This window comes from Dipodomys spectabilis, unplaced genomic scaffold (genome assembly GCF_019054845.1).
Source record: "Dipodomys spectabilis isolate Male_0828 unplaced genomic scaffold, ASM1905484v1 ptg000006l, whole genome shotgun sequence".
In the NCBI taxonomy this organism is placed as follows: domain Eukaryota; kingdom Metazoa; phylum Chordata; class Mammalia; order Rodentia; family Heteromyidae; genus Dipodomys; species Dipodomys spectabilis.
The window spans coordinates 8,966,357-8,984,341 of record NW_024870683.1 but is presented as its reverse complement, the minus strand read 5'-3'; the positions used below and the strand labels follow the sequence as shown (position 1 = coordinate 8,984,341).

General features: G+C 47.4%; 1 protein-coding gene and 1 pseudogene across 1 annotated transcript in view; both read left to right on the top strand.

Annotated features, from left to right (window-relative positions):
- Window positions 1-17,985, top strand: part of Fbxo10 (F-box protein 10) — a 47,006-nt gene that overhangs the window by 25,618 nt on the left and 3,403 nt on the right. Inside the window, exons 3-10 of the mRNA XM_042696487.1 lie at window positions 3,237-4,076; window positions 7,015-7,164; window positions 8,678-8,814; window positions 11,403-11,473; window positions 12,769-12,921; window positions 13,924-14,193; window positions 15,445-15,758; window positions 16,983-17,164. Coding sequence (XP_042552421.1) covers window positions 3,237-4,076; window positions 7,015-7,164; window positions 8,678-8,814; window positions 11,403-11,473; window positions 12,769-12,921; window positions 13,924-14,193; window positions 15,445-15,758; window positions 16,983-17,164 — 2,117 coding nt within the window. The remainder of the gene's footprint in view (window positions 1-3,236; window positions 4,077-7,014; window positions 7,165-8,677; window positions 8,815-11,402; window positions 11,474-12,768; window positions 12,922-13,923; window positions 14,194-15,444; window positions 15,759-16,982; window positions 17,165-17,985) is intronic.
- Window positions 2,402-2,519, top strand: LOC122124396 (annotated as a pseudogene).

The window sequence follows — 17,985 nt, the reverse complement described above, 5'->3', positions numbered from 1 at the left end:
AATTGACCAGAAACTGACTGCAGTATTTGGACTATGTGCCTGTTCAGGAAAAATCACATTGCCACTATTACTTCCAATAACAACTTAGGTTTGCAACGAACATCTTACCACCAGTTATTTGTGATCACTTAATGTGTGCCAGGCATGTGCCTTACAGATGTTTTCTCATTATTTCTTTCTACCACTCACTGCCTGAGATGCGTAGTAGTAATGTCTGATGGTATAAGTGAGGAGAACAAGGCTCAATAAGAGCAAGTGATGTGTGTGTCAGGGTCTCAGATTTAGTAAGGTGTTTATAATCTAGATGGCTTCCCATCTGTGACCTCATTTGATCCCCTCAATGAACTTTAGTGAACAAAGTACAAGTGGAGTCCCTATTGTGCAGGTGAGGGGCACTAAGGGAGAGCAATGCTAAGTAACCTTTTCAGATAGGTAATTAGTGGTGTTAGAGCTCAAATTCAGGCCTTCTGATCTAAGCACTTAAAAATTACATCGTGCTGGTTTCCTCTGAAACTTAAAAGCCTGCATTTTATGTAGAATATGTATTAGAAGGATGAATGAGCTTTTTTTTTTCTTGCTACAGACCTAGGAGACTTCATTTCTCAAAAACAGAAAAGTATTCCAGACCCTTTATAATACATTTACTTAGAGTAATATGTGCATTTGAGTCTGCTTCCCCTCAAAAGCACAGCTGTAGCTCCTGAAGGGAGGGACCTGGCCTGAGGCATCTTTGTGACTCTCCATCTGGTGTAGTATTTGGCATATATTTGTGCTCAATCCACAACTGTCTTCTAACTTAAAAAGGCACATGGCCGTAGGATGACCTTGTGGGGGAAAGAAGGCCAGTGTAATTTCATAGCAGTTGTCAGTGATTTGGGAGGAAAATCCTAGCAGTGGCTCTGTATCTCCAGAGATCTGGCCTTTATCCTTAGACAGGATCAAGGAAAGAGAACATGGACTGAAGTGTCAGCAAGAAAAAGGTAGGTTAGCTATAAGGAAGAACTTAGGCCAAAAGGAGTGGAGCTTTAGGAAGAAGCTTTCAAGAGAACTCATAACTAGAGAATATTAAAAAAACTCTTCCAGGAATAAATGTGCTCAGATTATTAAATAGGATTGTAAGATGCTCATTTTATGGTTCAAGTGCATCTGATTGAATTTGTGTGGAATCTAGAAATTTTTTTTCAGGAATGTTGAGCAATTGGGTCATTCAAAGCTTGTCTTTCACTTAGGCTAAATCCAAGAGACCCAGATAAATTATGAATTTAGTGCTTCCCCATCCCCAGTCTCTTAGGAGCTCTCTGTTCCTTGTGTCTGTGACCTTGGAAATAATAGCTAACTTTGACTGAGTACAAACTTTATTCCTGGCACTACATTCTGTGCTTTTTCTTTTCTGGTGCCACTGGGATTTGAACTCAGAGCCTCTACTACTGAGCCGTTATCTCCAGCTCTACTTCCTATTGGTAATTTTTGAGATAGAGGTTTGTTTCCTGTCATTTATGGAATGACATGACAGTATGCTTCACTATATGTAGTTTCTCTGCACTGAGATGGAGTCTAAAGGGCTTTTCTGCCTGGGCTTGGGCTCTCACCAGTCTCAGCCTCCCATGGAGCTTAGGATGACAAGCACACCTCACTGTGCCCAGCAATGGACTAAAGAAGGGTCTTGCACTTTTCTGCCAGAACTGGCTTTGATCTGTGATCTTCCAGTCTCAGCCTTCCAAGTAGCTAGGATTTTAGACATGAGCCACTAGTGTCTATCTGAGTTTTATGCTTTATTAATTAGTAAACCTCATGCTGCAGACTAGGAAACTGAGGCTTAGATAGATGAGGTAATTTATACTGGAGAGTGCCCTTGAGAAGATAAAGGTCAAGTCTCTCCCATATGGTCCTCCCCAGAGCCTGTGCTCTTAACCACTGCTTAATGGCCATGGCAGCATCCCTCACCTCCTCTCTTCAGGATGCAGCCTGCTATCTTTTGCTGTGTCTCCACTGCATACCAGTAGTTGGATAGAGTGGACTCTCCCCATACCTTTAGGACTGCCTGTCGCCTCTTGGCTTAGCCTGTCTCCCCTATGCCTGCAATCACATTCTGCATGGGCCAGTCCGAGTTCAGGCAGCTAGCTCTGTGGTGGGCTGGGGCAGCAGGCTCCTGGAAGACACAGGACTGTGGGCCAAGAGAAAACATGCATAAAGTGAAAGCACTTTGCAAGGGTGAGAGCTAGAGACATTTCTGCACATGATTTAACCCGTTCTTGCTAGAACCCAGTGACTGAGTGGGGACATCACAGGCACGCGCGTATGCACGCGCGCACGCACACACACACACACACACACACAACCCTTTTGAAGGCTTGGTAAAATCCAGCTCATATCCCACCTAATTGTGTTTGTAAAAATCCGTAGCTCTTGTATGCATCTTTGATTAATTTGTCTCAGAGACTTACAAAGAGGTACAAAAACTAAATCCTCCTTTGTAACTGAGAACTCATTCAGTTTTGATACATGTAAGAAGGAATAAATAATTCTTCCAATAGTTTGAAGTGATGGGGTTGTTAATACCCATTCAGGTTGGCTCTAAGAATAAAGTTGATCATTTAAAAGCAAAAAAAAAAAGGAAAAGAAAAAAGAAAATCTGAAGTGTTCCCAACCACATGGCTTCCCCTGAGTGACTCCTGCTCCACCTCTTTCCTGTGTGAATGTGTGTCAGTTCCATTTCACCCAGCATCAGCTGCTATATCTCCTCCCACCCATGTTCTGGAAAGGAATGCATTGTCATCAAGCATTTCATAGCAGGTCAGGTAGCTCCCACTTCTCCCCAGTTCCTTTGGGCACCAGCTGACTCCCATACCCTGTGGAGTAGGGCAGAAAATCAGTGGAACATGTGAGCTTTCCTGCCCTGCCCTCCTTTAAGAGCAGCTTGAGTGCTGACAGCACACAAAGGTTAGCTCTCAGCCAAGTGCCAGTGGCTCATGCCTGTAATCCTTTCTACTTAGAAGGCTTAGATCTGAGGATCATGGTTCAGTGCCAGTCAGGGAAGGAAAATTCATGAGACTCTTATCTCCAATAAACTACCCAAAAAAGCCTGAAGTAGAGGTGTGGTAGAACACCAGCCTTGAACCAAAAAAAAAAAAAAAAGCTCAGGGACAGTGAATGAGTGCCCAAACCCTGAGTTCAAGTCTTAGGAGGTCATAAAAGAAAAAAATTACCTCTCTCATGGTGTCTTCTCTTCTTCCCAGACCACTTCAGGTCATGTCCAGTTTGACAACTGCAATTTTGAGAATGGACACATCCAAGTCCATGGCCCCGGGACCTGCCAGGTGAAGTTTTGCATCTTCAAAAACACCCACGTTTTCCTGCACAATGTGCCCTTGTGTGTCCTGGAAAATTGTGAATTTGTGGGCAGTGAAAACAACTCGGTGACAGTTGAGGGTCACCCATCAGCAGATAAGAACTGGGCCTATAAGTATCTGCTGGGGCTTGTCAGATCCTCTCCCAGCTTGATCCCCAAAGAGGACACGGACTTTTTAATGTCCCTGGACCTGGAGAGCCGCGACCAGGCCTGGAGCCCAAGGACTTGTGATATTGTCATTGAGGGCAGCCAAAGCCCCACCAGCCCAGCCTCCAGCTCCCCAAAGCCGAGCTCCAAGGCTAGTTCCCAGGAGGCTGAAGTGGGCAGCGATGCGGAAAGGGTGGCCCAGACCCCAGACAGCAGCGATGGAGGCCTGAGTCCCAGCGGTGAGGGTGAGGAGGAGGATGAAGAACAGCTCACGTACAGACTGTCCTACCAGGTACAGGGCCCACGTCCTGTCCTGGGAGGTTCCTTTTTAGGCCCACCACTGCCAGGAGCCTCCATTCAGCTACCCAGCTGCCTGGTGCTGAACTCACTGCAGCAGGAGCTACAGAAGGACAAGGAGGCCATGGCACTGGCCAGCTCCGTGCAGGGCTGCCTCATCCGCAAGTGCCTCTTCCGGGACGGGAAAGGAGGCGTCTTTGTCTGCTCCTATGGCCGGGCCAAGATGGAAGGAAACATCTTCCGCAACCTGACTTATGCAGTGCGGTGTATACATAACAGCAAGGTACTGTTCTAATCGTGGACATAATAGAAGACCCAGGCATCCCTGGGTCACCTGGAGCATGATGGTTAGCTGTTAAGAGGGCTCCTGAGATTTATAGATAGAGAGGGTGTCATAGGATGTTTTGGGTGTGTGTGTGTGTGTGTGTGTGTGTGTGTGTGTGTGTGTGTGTGTGTGTGTGTGTGTGTGTGTTGTTATAGTAGGGGTTGGAACCTAGGACCTGACACGTGCCTAGTAAGTGCTCTACCACTTGAACTAAGCCCCTCAAATCCTTTGTTTATATTTTGTTTGCTTAAGAGCCTTGCTAACTTTGCCCAGGCTTGTCTTCAGCTCTTGATCCTCCTGAGTAGCATTTTGCTTGTGTGTGTCTGTGTGTGTGTGTGTGTACTGATACTAGGGGCTTGAATTCAGAGCCTGGGTACTGTTCCTGAGCTTCTTTGCTCAAGGCTAGTGTTTTACCACTTGAGCCATTTCTGGCTTTTTTGGTGCTTAATTGGAGATGAGAGTCTTACAGATTTTCCTGCCTAGGCTGGTTTTGCACCACAATGCTCAAATCTCAGCCTCCTGAGTAGCAAGGATTATAGACTGGAGCTACTGGTGCCTGGCATTTTAAAAATAATTTTTAAAGCTTATTAACACTTTGCTTTATGTTCATCATCTGACTCGGACAGGATAGAAATTATTCTTCCCATTTCATAGAAAAGGAAACAGAGGCCCAAAGAGGGAAGGTATCTTACTCAGGGTCACACAGAAAGTTTGAGGGAGAATAGTGTTCTAGAGCTCAGGACTGTGTATTCACTATGCTGCTTCTCAGACATGCTGTGCATGTCCTAGTAGAAGAAATAAGACAAGATTCATGGAGACATGATCACTGTTTCACCTCAGGTTCAAGTGGTATAGCTGAGAAGGCTTTTGAGAAGAACTGCTGTCTGTGCTGAGTAAATAAGTAGAGGCCCAGGGAAAATGGGCCCTATGTGATGGAAAGGGGACCCACAATATATGCAGTGAGCCATTCCAGCAGCAGGAACGTCCTGTGCTGGGCTTGGTTGTAGTGCTGCTTTCACCTGTGTTAGTGGGGACAGGTTGAAAGATGAAGCAACAAAAAGTGAGCAGGTACTACCTCGCCCGGGGCCTGGAAAGGTGGACCTTATGTTAAGAGCAACCCAGAGATGTGATTAGCACCTTGGCTCTGGGCAGGCATTCTGGGTATGGCAAGACAAACTGCAATTCCACTAATGATTGGTACCAGGAAGGAGGGCTCTGAAGGGAAAGACAAGCCTTACAGAAGAGAGCTTGGCACAGCACTTTGGTTCTCTGTTGCTGTGAACATTACCTCTGCTTCTGGCAGAGGACGTGAGCATTCCTGTCTGGCCTTTTCTCACTGGGGCTGAGGGCCTGGTGCCATGGTGTTGGCAGAAGTATTCAGGAAACTAAAGGGCACGGTGCAGATGTCAAATGTGGATCTTACAGGCTTCTAGAATAGTTAGTAACAGTTACATTTTATTTCCATATTACCCAGCCCACTTCCAAAAGGGATTTTTAGGTAGTGTTACTCTTAAGATTGTGCTATAAACAGAAAAGAAAAGGTCAAATAAAAGGGTAATGGGCAGGGAAGGAAGGATACCCTGATGGAAGAATCTGCTTTAAGCCCTCAGGGACCACACTTTCCTCCTTGCATAATTATTTAGAATATGGCTTTTCAAGCCAGGCTCCAATGGTTCAGGCCTGTAATCCTAGCTACACAGGAGGCTGAGATCTGAGCATCATGTTCGAAGCCAGCTTGAGAAGGAAAATCCGTGAGACTCTTTTATCTCCAATAAACTACTCAGAAAAAGCCAGAAGTGGTGCTGTGGCTCTTGAGCAGAAGAAGCCCAATGACAGCACCCTGAGTTCAAGTCGCAGGACCACGAAAGGAAAAAAGAATAAAGAATATTTTCAGCCAGGCTTGGTAGAGCATGCCTGTAATCCTAGCACTTGAATGACAGGCCAGGAGGATGACAAGGTTGAACCCAGACTGAGTTACATAGTGAAATCCTGTCTCAAAAACAGGAAAAAAAAGAGAAGAAGAAGAAGAAAGAAGAAGGGCTAGGATTATAGCTCAGTGGTAAAGTGCTTGCCTAGAATACACAAGTCATAGCTTGATTCCCAAGCCTCCCTCCCCACCCCCTTCAAAAACAAACAAAAACAGCTAAAGAATTGGCCTTGGTTTCTTTTTTCTTTTTCTTTTTTTGTAAGTCATGGGGCTTGAACTCTGGGCCTGGGTGCTGTCCCTCAGTTCTTCAGCTCAAGGCTAGCACTGTACCACTCAAGCCACAGCACCACTCCAGCTTTTTCTGTTTATGTGGTGTTGAGGAATTGAACCCAGGGCTTCATGTAGGCAAGGCAAGCACTCTACCACTGAGCCACCTTCCCAGCCCGGCCTTGGTTTTTTAAGTGGAAGAATGATGGGAGGGAGAAGAGTTCCCGTGTGCTTGGTATTTGCCGGGACAGGTGAGCTTTAGAAAAGATCTATCCTAAGTGGAAGGGATAGATCTGAATCTGGATCCACTAAAAATAGCTGCATCTTTGATCCCCTGTGAAGTCTTCATGCAACCCCAGTGCATGAAGTTTAAGGTCCCCAGAACCCATTTCTGTAAGCATCCTTTCCATCCATCCTTCAGTTATGTGGCCTGGGCTCAGGGCCAAGCTTCAGTCTGGGTTTTGGTAAAGCCTCAACAGGAGACTGGTTGGTAATGAGCCCATAGGGTGCTCTGCCAGGCTGTGTGGAGAGACCCTGTGCTCTGGAGCACACAATGGGAAGGTAGATGCCACAGAGGTTCCCTTCTCACCTGTGGGTGAACTGGAGGTGAACTTTACCAGATGGTAAGGTCTCAAGTGTTCCCCCATTGGTTGCTAACAAAACCGTGACAGCAAAATAAATGACTTTCCCTTGTCCACTTAGATTGTCATGCTCAGGAACGACATTTATCGCTGTCGAGCGTCAGGCATTTTTCTTCGCTTGGAGGGAGGAGGCTTGATCGCAGGCAACAACATTTACCACAATGCGGAAGCTGGTGTTGACATTCGGAAACGGTCCAACCCACTCATTCTGGTACTTTTTCCTATCTTCTTTCCTTCTTCAGGATGGCTCCATTAAGGTTGCCATCTTGGGCTGGGAATGTGGCTTAGTGGTAGAGAGTTCTTGCCTAGCATGCATGAAGCCCTGGATTTGATTCCTAAGTACCACAAACAGAAAAGGCCAGAAGTGGGGCTGTGGTTCAAGTGGTAGAGCACTAGCCTTGAGCACAGAGAAGCTCAGGGATAGTTCTAGCCCTGAGTTCAAGCCCCAAGACTGGCAAAAAAAAAAAAGAAAAAAGAAAAAGGAAAGAAAGAAAGAAAAGAAAAAAAAGGCTGCCATCTTGAATTTATGTACTTCCAGTTTATAAGTGAATCTTGCCCTTTTTTGTGTCCTCATGACTTTCTCTTCCATACATTAATAATGACTGTGGGCAAGTCACTTTCTATGGTCTTCCCATTACTTCCTATGGTCTTCCCATCATTAAAGAGGAGGTGGACAGGGAAATTTCACAGGGCCCTCCTTCAGCCCTGATATGTGGTTGGTTTTAAGTACCATAAGAATCAACATACAGGGTTGAGTGCAGTGGCTCATGCTTGTAATCCCAGTTCCTTACGAGGCAGAAGAAAGAGTGAGTCTGAGATTTTTTCCCCTTGGAATTTGCCCCTAGCAAAAATGTGAAATCCTAACTTGTAGCACAAAGGGCTGGAAGTGTGGATCAAGTGGTAGACTGCCTGCTTAGCAAGTGTGAAATGCTGAGTTCAAACCCCAGTACTGCCCCAAAATAAAACAATAAAGACATGATGTCTTCCCTAAAAGACATTTGGTCTTAAAATCAAAATGAAACCCTACCTAGTTAGCCCATTCTTCCTATAAGGAGGACACACAGGGTATTTTGTCCTGAAGATTATTTGTCTCGTGGGCCTGTAAGGGTGTATTTAGCTTGCTGTTACACCAGTGTAAGCCTGCTTAAAAGCTTAAACTGTGTGACAGGGGGCATGAGAGACCACCATTTCCTCAGAGTCAGATTTCTAGAAATAGGGTAATTATAGGTCTTGGATAAAATAAGACCCTCCCCCAGTAAGCCAGATACTTTACGAAGCCCTTTGTACATGTTTACCTAATTATCCTTCACCCATGGGAAATAGGCAGTGACTGCCCCCATTTACAGGTACAGGTATTGGGAACAAAGAGGTTAAAAACCTTGCCCAACTCCATGTGGCTGGTGACACGTGGGATTTGAATGCAGATGGTCTGACTCAGGGTTGTTCTTCCTTGCCTGTCCTCTCTTGACTGGCCATGCAAATGTAGAGAAAGGAAAAGTTCCCAACTTAAAGAAAAAAGCCTCACCTACCCAGTGCCCTCTTCCATGCCAGGGAGCTGCAAGGCTATTGTCATTCCCCCATTTTCAGGAAGAGGAGGACAGCCATGTGACAGTGTGGTCCCCACAGTGTCCATCCTGGCCCAGGCATGTGGACAGTGATGGAGCCTTCTGCTTCTCACCAGCATGCCTGACCTGTCTTCCATAGTGTCTCACTTCTACTTGCAGTGTAACCAGATCCACCATGGCCTTCGTTCTGGCATTGTTGTCCTTGGCAATGGGAAAGGCATCATCAGAAACAACCAAATCTTTTCAAATAAAGAGGCTGGCATTTACATCCTGTACCATGGAAATCCAGTTGTAAGGTAGGTGCCCAGATTATCTGGCTGTGCCATGATCACTTCTCCTTGTTCTCATCTATTTCCCGGCTCTCTGTGTATGTTCCATTTGAAAATACGTTTGTTCACAGCTGTACAGATTTCAGCAGAGACCTCACACTCTAATTCCACCCTAATAACACAACTGCTCTGGTGCTTCTGCCTTCTTTTTGCATTACCTGTGTGTTGGCATTCTGTTCAGCAAACCACTGCGTACTCTTAACAGGGATGACAAAGGTACAGGGGTGGTCTCTGCTCTCTAGGAGCTTATTTTAGCCTGGAAGACATCCATGTGCAGAAATACCATAAGACAGGAGTAAAATCGGGATTTCCTCTCACATGCCAACCCCAGGCAGTTGAGAGTGGCCACCTGGAATGCTATGTTAAAATCCACATGCTTCCTCTGAAAACATGCTATGACTCAATAGTGATCTAAACTGTAGTGAGAAGAACAGTGTTCTCTATCTACCAGACCAGTTATGATATGGGACAGAGTGTGACAGACGCCATCAGGTGATGTCAGGAGAAGAAGATCATTCTGACTAGGAGGATATGGATGGGAAAGCTTTGTGTCTGAGGTGGATTTGAACTTTGAAATATGGGAAGCAAGCTGGGCACTGGTGGCTCATACCTGTAATCATAGCTACTCAGGAGGCTGAGATCTGAGGATTGCGGTTGAAAGCCAGCCTGGGCCGGAAAGTCCATGAGAGTCTTATCTCTAATTAACCACCGGAAAACCAGAAGTAGTACTGTGGCTCAAAGTAGTAGAATGCTAGACTTGAACAAAAGAGCTCAGGGACAGAGCGCAGGCACTGAGTTCAAGCCCAATGACCAACAACAACAAAAAACAAACATGGGAAGACTCAAACTCTCATGAAATTGGAGGTGGGCATTCCTAGGAAAAGAAATGACATGAGCAAACAAAGTAGAGCCCAGCAGATCCAGGAGTGAGCAGTCTACTGTGGCTTGAGGGGTGGGGGTAGAGGGGGAATAGAATATTTTTTTATTGAAACTGTCCCTGAAAGTCTTGGATTCTATGATGACTTTAAGATGACTTTTTATACCCATGTGGCAGCGTCTCTGCCATGCAGCATAATGGAAATGAAGGTAGAAAAGAAGGCTTGAGGCTGGGCACAGATTGCTTGCCCCTACAATCCTAGCTACTTAGGAAGCTGAAACCTGAGGATCACCATTCAAAACTAGCCCAACTAGACAAATTTGTGAGATTCTTATCTTGAATTAACTGGCAAAAAGCCAGAATTGGAGGGATAGATGATCAAGTGGCATCAGCCGTGAGTAAAAATGTTGAGCAAGATTGAGAGATCCTGAGTTCAAGTACAGGCATGGGCATACTCCTTCCACCCCCACACACATGGCCTTATGTCAGCCAAGCTGAGGACAGTGGAGTTGGTTCTGTTGAGATAATGGCGAATCTTTAATAAAGGTTTGAGCTGAAGCCTCACACAGTTGTGCCTGTCTTTAGGACCATAGCTGGCAATTAACCTGCAGTAAGCATGTTCTCAGGTGGTTTTCCTCTGCAGTAGTCCATAGAGTATTTTCCAAGTGGTTGCATGGCACTTGTATTTACCACTCTGGAAAGTTTCAGAATATTCTTCCATTTTGATACCTCACAGTTTTTTACCCTGTTCTGTTAGTACTAGGCAAATACTGTTCACTGTTAAAGATAACTTGTGGTCCTGGTGTCCCTTGCAAGTTCTGGAAAACCAACTTTGAGTGAAGACTATCAGCATCGGATCAGTGACATGGTCTTTCACATGTGGCTAGTCACTGTGAGAGAGGACAGGTTGTGCTTCCTTCCTTCTATGAGGCTTGTGACAAGAGGCAGCGGCCTCAGGGGAGGACACAAAAAAGTCTGAGAGTGGGCTAGGAATGTGGCTTAGTGGTAGAGTGCTTGCCTAGCATGCATGAAGCCCTGGGTTTGATTCCTTAATACCATATAAACAGAAAAGCCAGAAGTAGGGCCTGTGGTTCAACTGGTAGAGTGCTAGCCTTGAGCAAAAGAAGCTCAAGGACAGTATCCAGGCCCTGAGTTTAAGCCCCAGGGACTGGCCAAAAAGAAGGAGGAGGAAGAGGAAGAGGAGGAGGAGGAGGAAGAGGAGGAGGAGGAGGAGGAAGAGAAGGAGGAGGAAGAGGAGGAGGAGGAGGAAAGAAGGGGAAGTAGTAGTAATAGTAGTAGTAGTCATCTGAGGCTCCTGAGCCGCATGAATGAGGCAAACCCGATTTGCTGCTGGAGTTATAACTAATCACTCCTAAGCAAGCTTAGCACGGCCTCCTAGGATTTCTTCCTGCCACCAAGACTTACCTGTGACCATACACCATGGTAACATCTGTTTAAATGGTGTATATATAGGTAGATGACAGTAAGAGAAGCCACGGAGAGTCACGTCTCGTTATACTTACATCCCATAATTGAGAGTTTAGTTTTGGTCAAGCTGCCCCCGTAACTGCTAAGGATTTCTAAGTGCCTGGCTTATAGCACACTGGAACATGTGTTAGTCCTGGGGCATGATGATAGTCCTCTGGTCTCACCTTTATGTCGTGTCCTTCCATTTTAGTGGGAACCACATCTTTAAGGGCCGTGCAGCCGGCATAGCAGTGAACGAGAATGGCAAAGGCCTCATCACAGGTATGTTGAGAATTCCCTAGAGCCACAGCTAGCAGAAGATAACTGACAGCCACACCACCGTCCCCTCGGGTCGCTCCACCACCTTCTACCACTCCTTACCCAGCACATGCCTCCTTCTGTGACTAGGGACTGGTTCTCAGGGACATGGGCCACGTTTCCCATGAGGAGGGCCTAGCATAGTACAGAGGAGTGTCGGCCTTTACCAGGCCAGGTGCTGAGGCATCTCACTGGGTGGCTCACACCACTCCCTGAAGCACTGAGGCCTGATGACCTGTGTGAATCCTTCCTCTGGGCTGCTACTCGCTCTGGAAATCTGGTCATCCTTGAGGTATCAGCTTGAATGTTACCTCTTCAAAGAAGCCTTCCCTGGCTTCTTCTTATATCATATTCATTTGTTATACCCAAGACATCTTTATTATGGGACATTTTACTTAATCCCTTTCTTTCTGTTTGTTGTCAGTCTGGACTCAAGGCCTTGTGTTTGCTAGGCAGGCACTCTACCCTGTGAACTCCCTGCCCAATATTACTTTAGTGGTTTCTCAGGTATGGTTTCATGTTTGCACCCATGGCAAGCCTTAGACTTACTTATAGACCCTGCTTATTTAGCTGAGATTATAGGCCTGGCCCAAGGCAAGCCTTTCTCAGAAGATGACATGCAAGCCAGAACCTAAAAGATGGGATGAATCCTAAGAAAAGAACAGGGCCAACAGTGTGAGTAGACGGGCATGCTTGACTGGGGTAGCTGGTGGGACTACAGTATAGGGAGTTTGGAGCAAAGAACATGAGATAGCGTCACGGAGCAGGAAGGGGCCCAACACAAGGGTCTCAGAGTCATTGCGCCCAGGCCCAGGGGGCCGAGTACGCTCTGCCACAGTGTTGGAGATAGCAGTGCCAGGACCACCCTTCTGATCTGTGACTCTTAGCCCACTCTCGGGAAAGGAGAGGCTTCCCAGGAGAGAGGAGAGCAGGAAGGTCAGTCAGGGTAGCTTCCCAAGCTGTGGATAAACTTGTGGACTCTTCCTTGGGCTCTAAATGCCAGTTTTTTCTTACTCATCAATTTTAAGGCCACAAGATACTGGGGACATGGGAATGCATAAGACAGACACAAACCTTTCCTCCAGAGAAAGCAGATGAGGGTCTGAAACATCAGCCAGCAGACTTGCATCAGGATGCGAAGTGCCAGAAGCAGGAAGTATGGGCATCTTGTTCTGCGATGTCCTTTCTCCAAGCTGTCCAAATCCTGACAGTGCCGGAGGTAGCTTTGGTGTGCTGACCTTCTTTCTGCCTCTCCATAGAAAATGTCATCCGGGAGAATCAGTGGGGAGGTGTGGACATCCGCCGGGGAGCCATCCCGGTCCTCAGGAGCAACCTCATCTGCTTTGGCTACTCAGACGGTGTGGTTGTGGGAGATGAAGGCAAAGGACTGATAGAGGGGAACACCATCTATGGTGAGAAGCTGGTTCCAGGCGGGGAAGGGGTGCCAGGGGACAGGTCCTGTGGTCCAGCCCTACCTGTGAGGCAGGAAGCCTGGGTTCCATGCTAGCTTGTAGGTCCTGAGAAGGTCACCAACTTCTCTTTTTTTTTTTTTTTGTCGGTCGTGGGGCTTTGAACTCTGGGCCTGGGCGCTGTCCCTCAGCTCTTCAGCTCAAGGCGAGCGCTCTACCACTTGAGCTACAGCGCCACTTCCAGTCACCAACTTCTCTAGGCCTCAGACACTTCATGAGAAGAGGTGGAGTTGTTGCAAACCCTCTCACCATGAAGACCCCCCTCATCACCTCATGATCCACACTGAGCTCACTCAGCACAGCAGAGCTTTATCCCCCCCCCCCAAGGAAAATAACAAAAGGCAGAAGTGTTGCAGTTAAATTCTAACACATAAGCATCCAATTCCTCCTCCTTTCCTCATCCAACAGAAGGGTTATCTATTCCTCATCCTCATACATCCCATCTGGATGTATATATTTGGGACAAAGCCATGATCTTTCCAGATTAAGTTTCCAATAATAATTATAGACAGTTTATCCAGGCCTACCTCTGCTAGGTTCTTCCTATGCATTGTCACATTTAATCCTCATGACTGCCTTCAGAAGGTACAAAGGTACATTTAATCTCAATAGAAAGGTGGGGAAACTGAGGCACAGATCCTGGATAACCTGCTGTAGGTCCCAGCTGGAGAGTGGTAGGGTATCCTCCTGCAGAGTGGTGTTGGCACACCTTTGACCCTTTCGCTATGAGCCTGTGTGCTTCTGATCCAAAAGTGTGGCTTGACAGCTCTCACAGCTTGTGAGATTGGCCTGCTTGTTGACATCCCTCCCATATGAAGAAGAAGCCCACAGCTACCGCTACGACTTCACTTGTCCCAGTCCCTTTTGCATCCCCTCTCAGGGTGACCCTGGGTGCTGCCTCAGCCGTGGCTGGGTGTCAGTGACCCGCTCTGTTCACTGTCCCAGCTAACAAGGGCTGTGGTGTTTGGATGATGTCATCCAGCCTACCCCACGTCACCAGCAATCACGTGAGCTACAATGGCCTGTATGGAGTGGCTGTGTTCAGCCAGAAGGACGGCATCAGTGAGTTTCCTGGAGGCCATGGGGCCCAGGAGAACTTCAGTGAGGACGGGGATGCCATCCTCTGGGAGACAGAGCTGGAGAAGGAGGACGACCCACTGTGCCGGCCCATCACCATTGCTCTGGTGGAGTCTAACAGTATTAATCACAATGGAGGTGAGTGTATCAGCCCCTGCTGACAAACCTTGAGGGGTCCTCCCTGTCTTAGATTGCAGACTGGTCTCAGCTTGGTCCTCCAGCCTCTCAGCTACTTCTTATCTGCTACCCACGCTCCTTGACTTCCTCTCTAAGCTTTTTCTTACCTATTTTACTCATGCTTAAAATTCCTCCCATCCACACATCTCAAGGTAACTTGAACTTCCTGACCATCTGTGAATGCCTCTATCCTTTCCTTCTTTGAATTGTGGCCTCTCCCCATTCTCAGTGATATGTTTTATGGGGAGCAGAGTCATTTACTAATGAAGAAAGAAATCACTTTCTGGGCCCTGGGCAGCTCTTTCTTCTGGGATTGGCAGAAGGCAGGGAAATTCTAGTCATCAGCTCCAGCCTACCTCTACGGGAAATGAGGTCCATCCCCTCCTAGTTCTAGGTTTCCTCCATATAGCTGGGCTGTTAGGGTAGGACAGGCAAAACACACTCAGCCACACTGGGGAAGCAGCAGACAGGTATCACACTGAGATTTGAACTTGCAGACTCCTGGTGTAAACTACTTCCATAGTCCTTGTCTTCCACACTGTCCCCTCCCAGTACTGCCCCAGTCCTGTTTCTGTGGAAGGCCGACATAAAAGCTGCAGAGCCATTCTTCTCCAGGCCCTCCTCATCTCCCTCCCCACCCAGGTCTAGTTACCCTGATGAGTCAGGGGCCCTTGTAATAACTGCTTTATTCCACGCAGACATAGTTGCAAAGCATCTGTTTACACTTTTTAGATTATGTATTGCTTCATATGATAGGAAATGATAGGATTTCCCTTATGAAGAAAACTTTCCAAAATAATGAGACAGGTTCCAGATCCATATGGGGAAAAAAACTAAGACAGACACCTGTCTAACAGGCAGAGCCTGCAGGAGGTAATGAGCTGCTCATCACAGGAGGCACAAACAGTAGATAGGTGGTAGGGGACATTTCAGTGGGGTTGAGAGCCTAGGACAGGCCATTGAAGCCAAGGAATCTTCTCCCAGCCTGTGCCCCTGACCACCTTTGGTGAGGACGTCCTAGTGCAGCAGAAAGTTCTCGATGCCCCCTGGCTTCCTACTTTCTGTCATCAGCCTGGAAGATGACATCCAAGGCTGATCTGCAGGTCACTGCCTCTTCCTCCTGGTCTCTGTCCTGTGATATAGCATCCAAAGAAGGCTGTTCCTGACTCCTGTTGTCAGGGCTGACCTTGTGATCACCCCCTCTGCCTGTAGCCTCGGGACTCTATGTCCAAAGCAGTGAGGTGCTGCACGTCATCTCCAATGTGATCCATGCTAATGGGGACAGAGGCATCTCTGTGGCCCAGAGTGGCCAGCTCACCCGAGTGGCCAACAACAGCATCTCCTGCAACCGCCAGAGTGGAGTCAAGGTGGAGACCCAGTGCAAGGTGGAGCTCCGGGGCAATGGCATCTATGACAACAGGGGCCATGGAATCATCACCAAGGGCGAGAGCACTGTTGTCGTTGAAAATGACATCATTGGCAACCGCGGCAGTGGGCTGCAGTTGCTGCCCAGATCTGACACTAAGGTAAGTGTGCATGTGTGTGACCTAGGGTGGCAGCAGAGGCCCAGCCCTGGCCCAGGCCCTCTGCTGAAGATCAGCGCCATCAGTTCTGTTTTTGTTTTTTTTTTTTTTGGGTCCAGTCATAGGGCCTGAACTCTGGGCCTGGGCGCTGTCCTTCAGCTCTTCAGCTCAAGGCTAGCGCTTTACCACTTGAGCCACAGCGCCACTTCTGGCTTTTTTCTTTTTGCTTATGTGGTGCTGAGGAATCGAACCCAGGGCCTCAGGCATGCAAAGCAAGCGCTCTACCACTGAGCCAACTTCCCAGCCCTGCCATCAGTTCTGAGTACTGCATGGAACACCATTCCTCCTGCCAGAACCCAGCCTGGGAAATGTGGTTGGGCTTCACCTAGGAGAGGACATGTAAACAGGGTCTTAAAGGATGAATAGGAGTTCAGCAGCAGCATGCTAGGAATTGAGGATGTCAGTCACCTCCTAGATTTCATGGTGTTGGGAGCCTCTTAGGGTGTCTTCATGGTGTATCCAAAGTGGGGAGAGGACTCTTGCCACAGGGCTTCTGCACATACTACCCCCTATCTATCCAGAGTCCTCCCTGCTCCTGTGCTACTTCATACAGCTGGACTAGTTGCATTCAGGAAGATTTCCTGATTGCCCTGAGCTGTCCGAGGTGCTGCTGCTTTTCTGCATTTGGATGTGCTTGTGTCCACCCTGCCTGATGAGTACCTCCATGCGTTCTTCACCTGTATGTCTCCCCCACAGAATGTGAGCTCAGAGCATCTTTTTTGCAACGCCAGTGTACTGGGTGCTAGGGTTTCAGTGCTGAGCCAAATAATACAGTTTCCCACCCCCTTGTGGAATTGTGAAGCTTACGAGCTCTTTCTAGCTCTAGAGCATCAAATTCCACCAACTTGGGCAAGGAGAAAAGAGGCCCATACTTTGCATCTGAACCCCAGAGGAGCAGAAGGGGGCACGCTGTGGCTTCTTTGGGCTTTCAGGGGCCTTGACTTCTGGCATCTGGCTTTTCCATATTGTTCCTTCTTCCTGGAAAAACTAACCCATGTTGAACTGCTACAGCTTGCCCACCACTTCCTGGCTCTGCCAGGCTGCTCTTGGTAACCTATATTGAGATTCTCTGGATCTGTGCTGACCTCCCAGCCTCAATTCACTTGTCTGGCCCCTGACTCATCTGTAGGTTCCTGAGGTATAACAAATTCTGCCTGCTTCTCCTAGGTAATAAAGAACCGAATCCATTCATTCCGGGCCTACGGCATCGCAGTGCGGGGCCGTGCCAAGGCCTTGGTGCAAGAGAACATTATCTTCCAGGGCAAGAACAACAAGACCATCTTTCAGCAGATCACAAACAACCGAGAATGCATCATGCAAAACAACAAGTTCCTGGTCTTCAAGAAAAAGTACGTTTCTGTGGTTGCCTGAACCAGATTTTGAAAACCAGTGAGGTCACTGGGAAGCCAGCTGAGGCTGACAGATTGCAGCTTCTGGCATGCCCACCACAGTCCTACCAGCTTTCCCTTTGTGTCAGGCCAAGTCTGGGTGGGGACTTGTGCCTGACTTCTTGTGAGGAAAAGAATCAAGGATGATCCAGGCACCCGTGGCTCATGCCTGTATTTGTAGCTACTCAAGAGGCTGAAATCTGAGGATTGCAGTTCAAAGCCAGCCCAGGCAGGAAAGTCCGTGAGACTCTTATCTCCAAAAACTGGAAGTAGAGCTGTGGCTCAAAATGGTAGAGTGCTAGCCTTGAGCACAAGAGTTCAGGGACAGTACCCAGGCCCTGAATTCAAGCCCCACAACCAACAACAACAACAAAAAAGAATCAAGGATAGGTACTTTCACATCTCAGCTCTGTCATTAGCTATGTGATTGTGGGCAAGATATATAACATCTTTGAGCCTTACTTAGTAAACTTTCTTCAAAAGAACTAAAGTTGCACTTGGCTCATTGAACAATATAGACTTGGACATAGCTTTGTGAACGCAAGAGGAACCCCTCTTAAAAGATTGCCCAGGGATGACATGGGAATGTGCTACAAATGCAGTTGTAGAAAATTATTTTTTTAAACGTTTAATTACTGGATACCAGTGGCTCATGCCTGTTCTAGCTACTTAGGAGGCTGAGATCTGAGGATCACAGTTTGAAGCCAGCCTGAGTTCAAATAGATCACCAAGAAGCTCAGTCGAGCTCTGGCTCAAGTGGTAGAGTACTAACCTTCAGCATA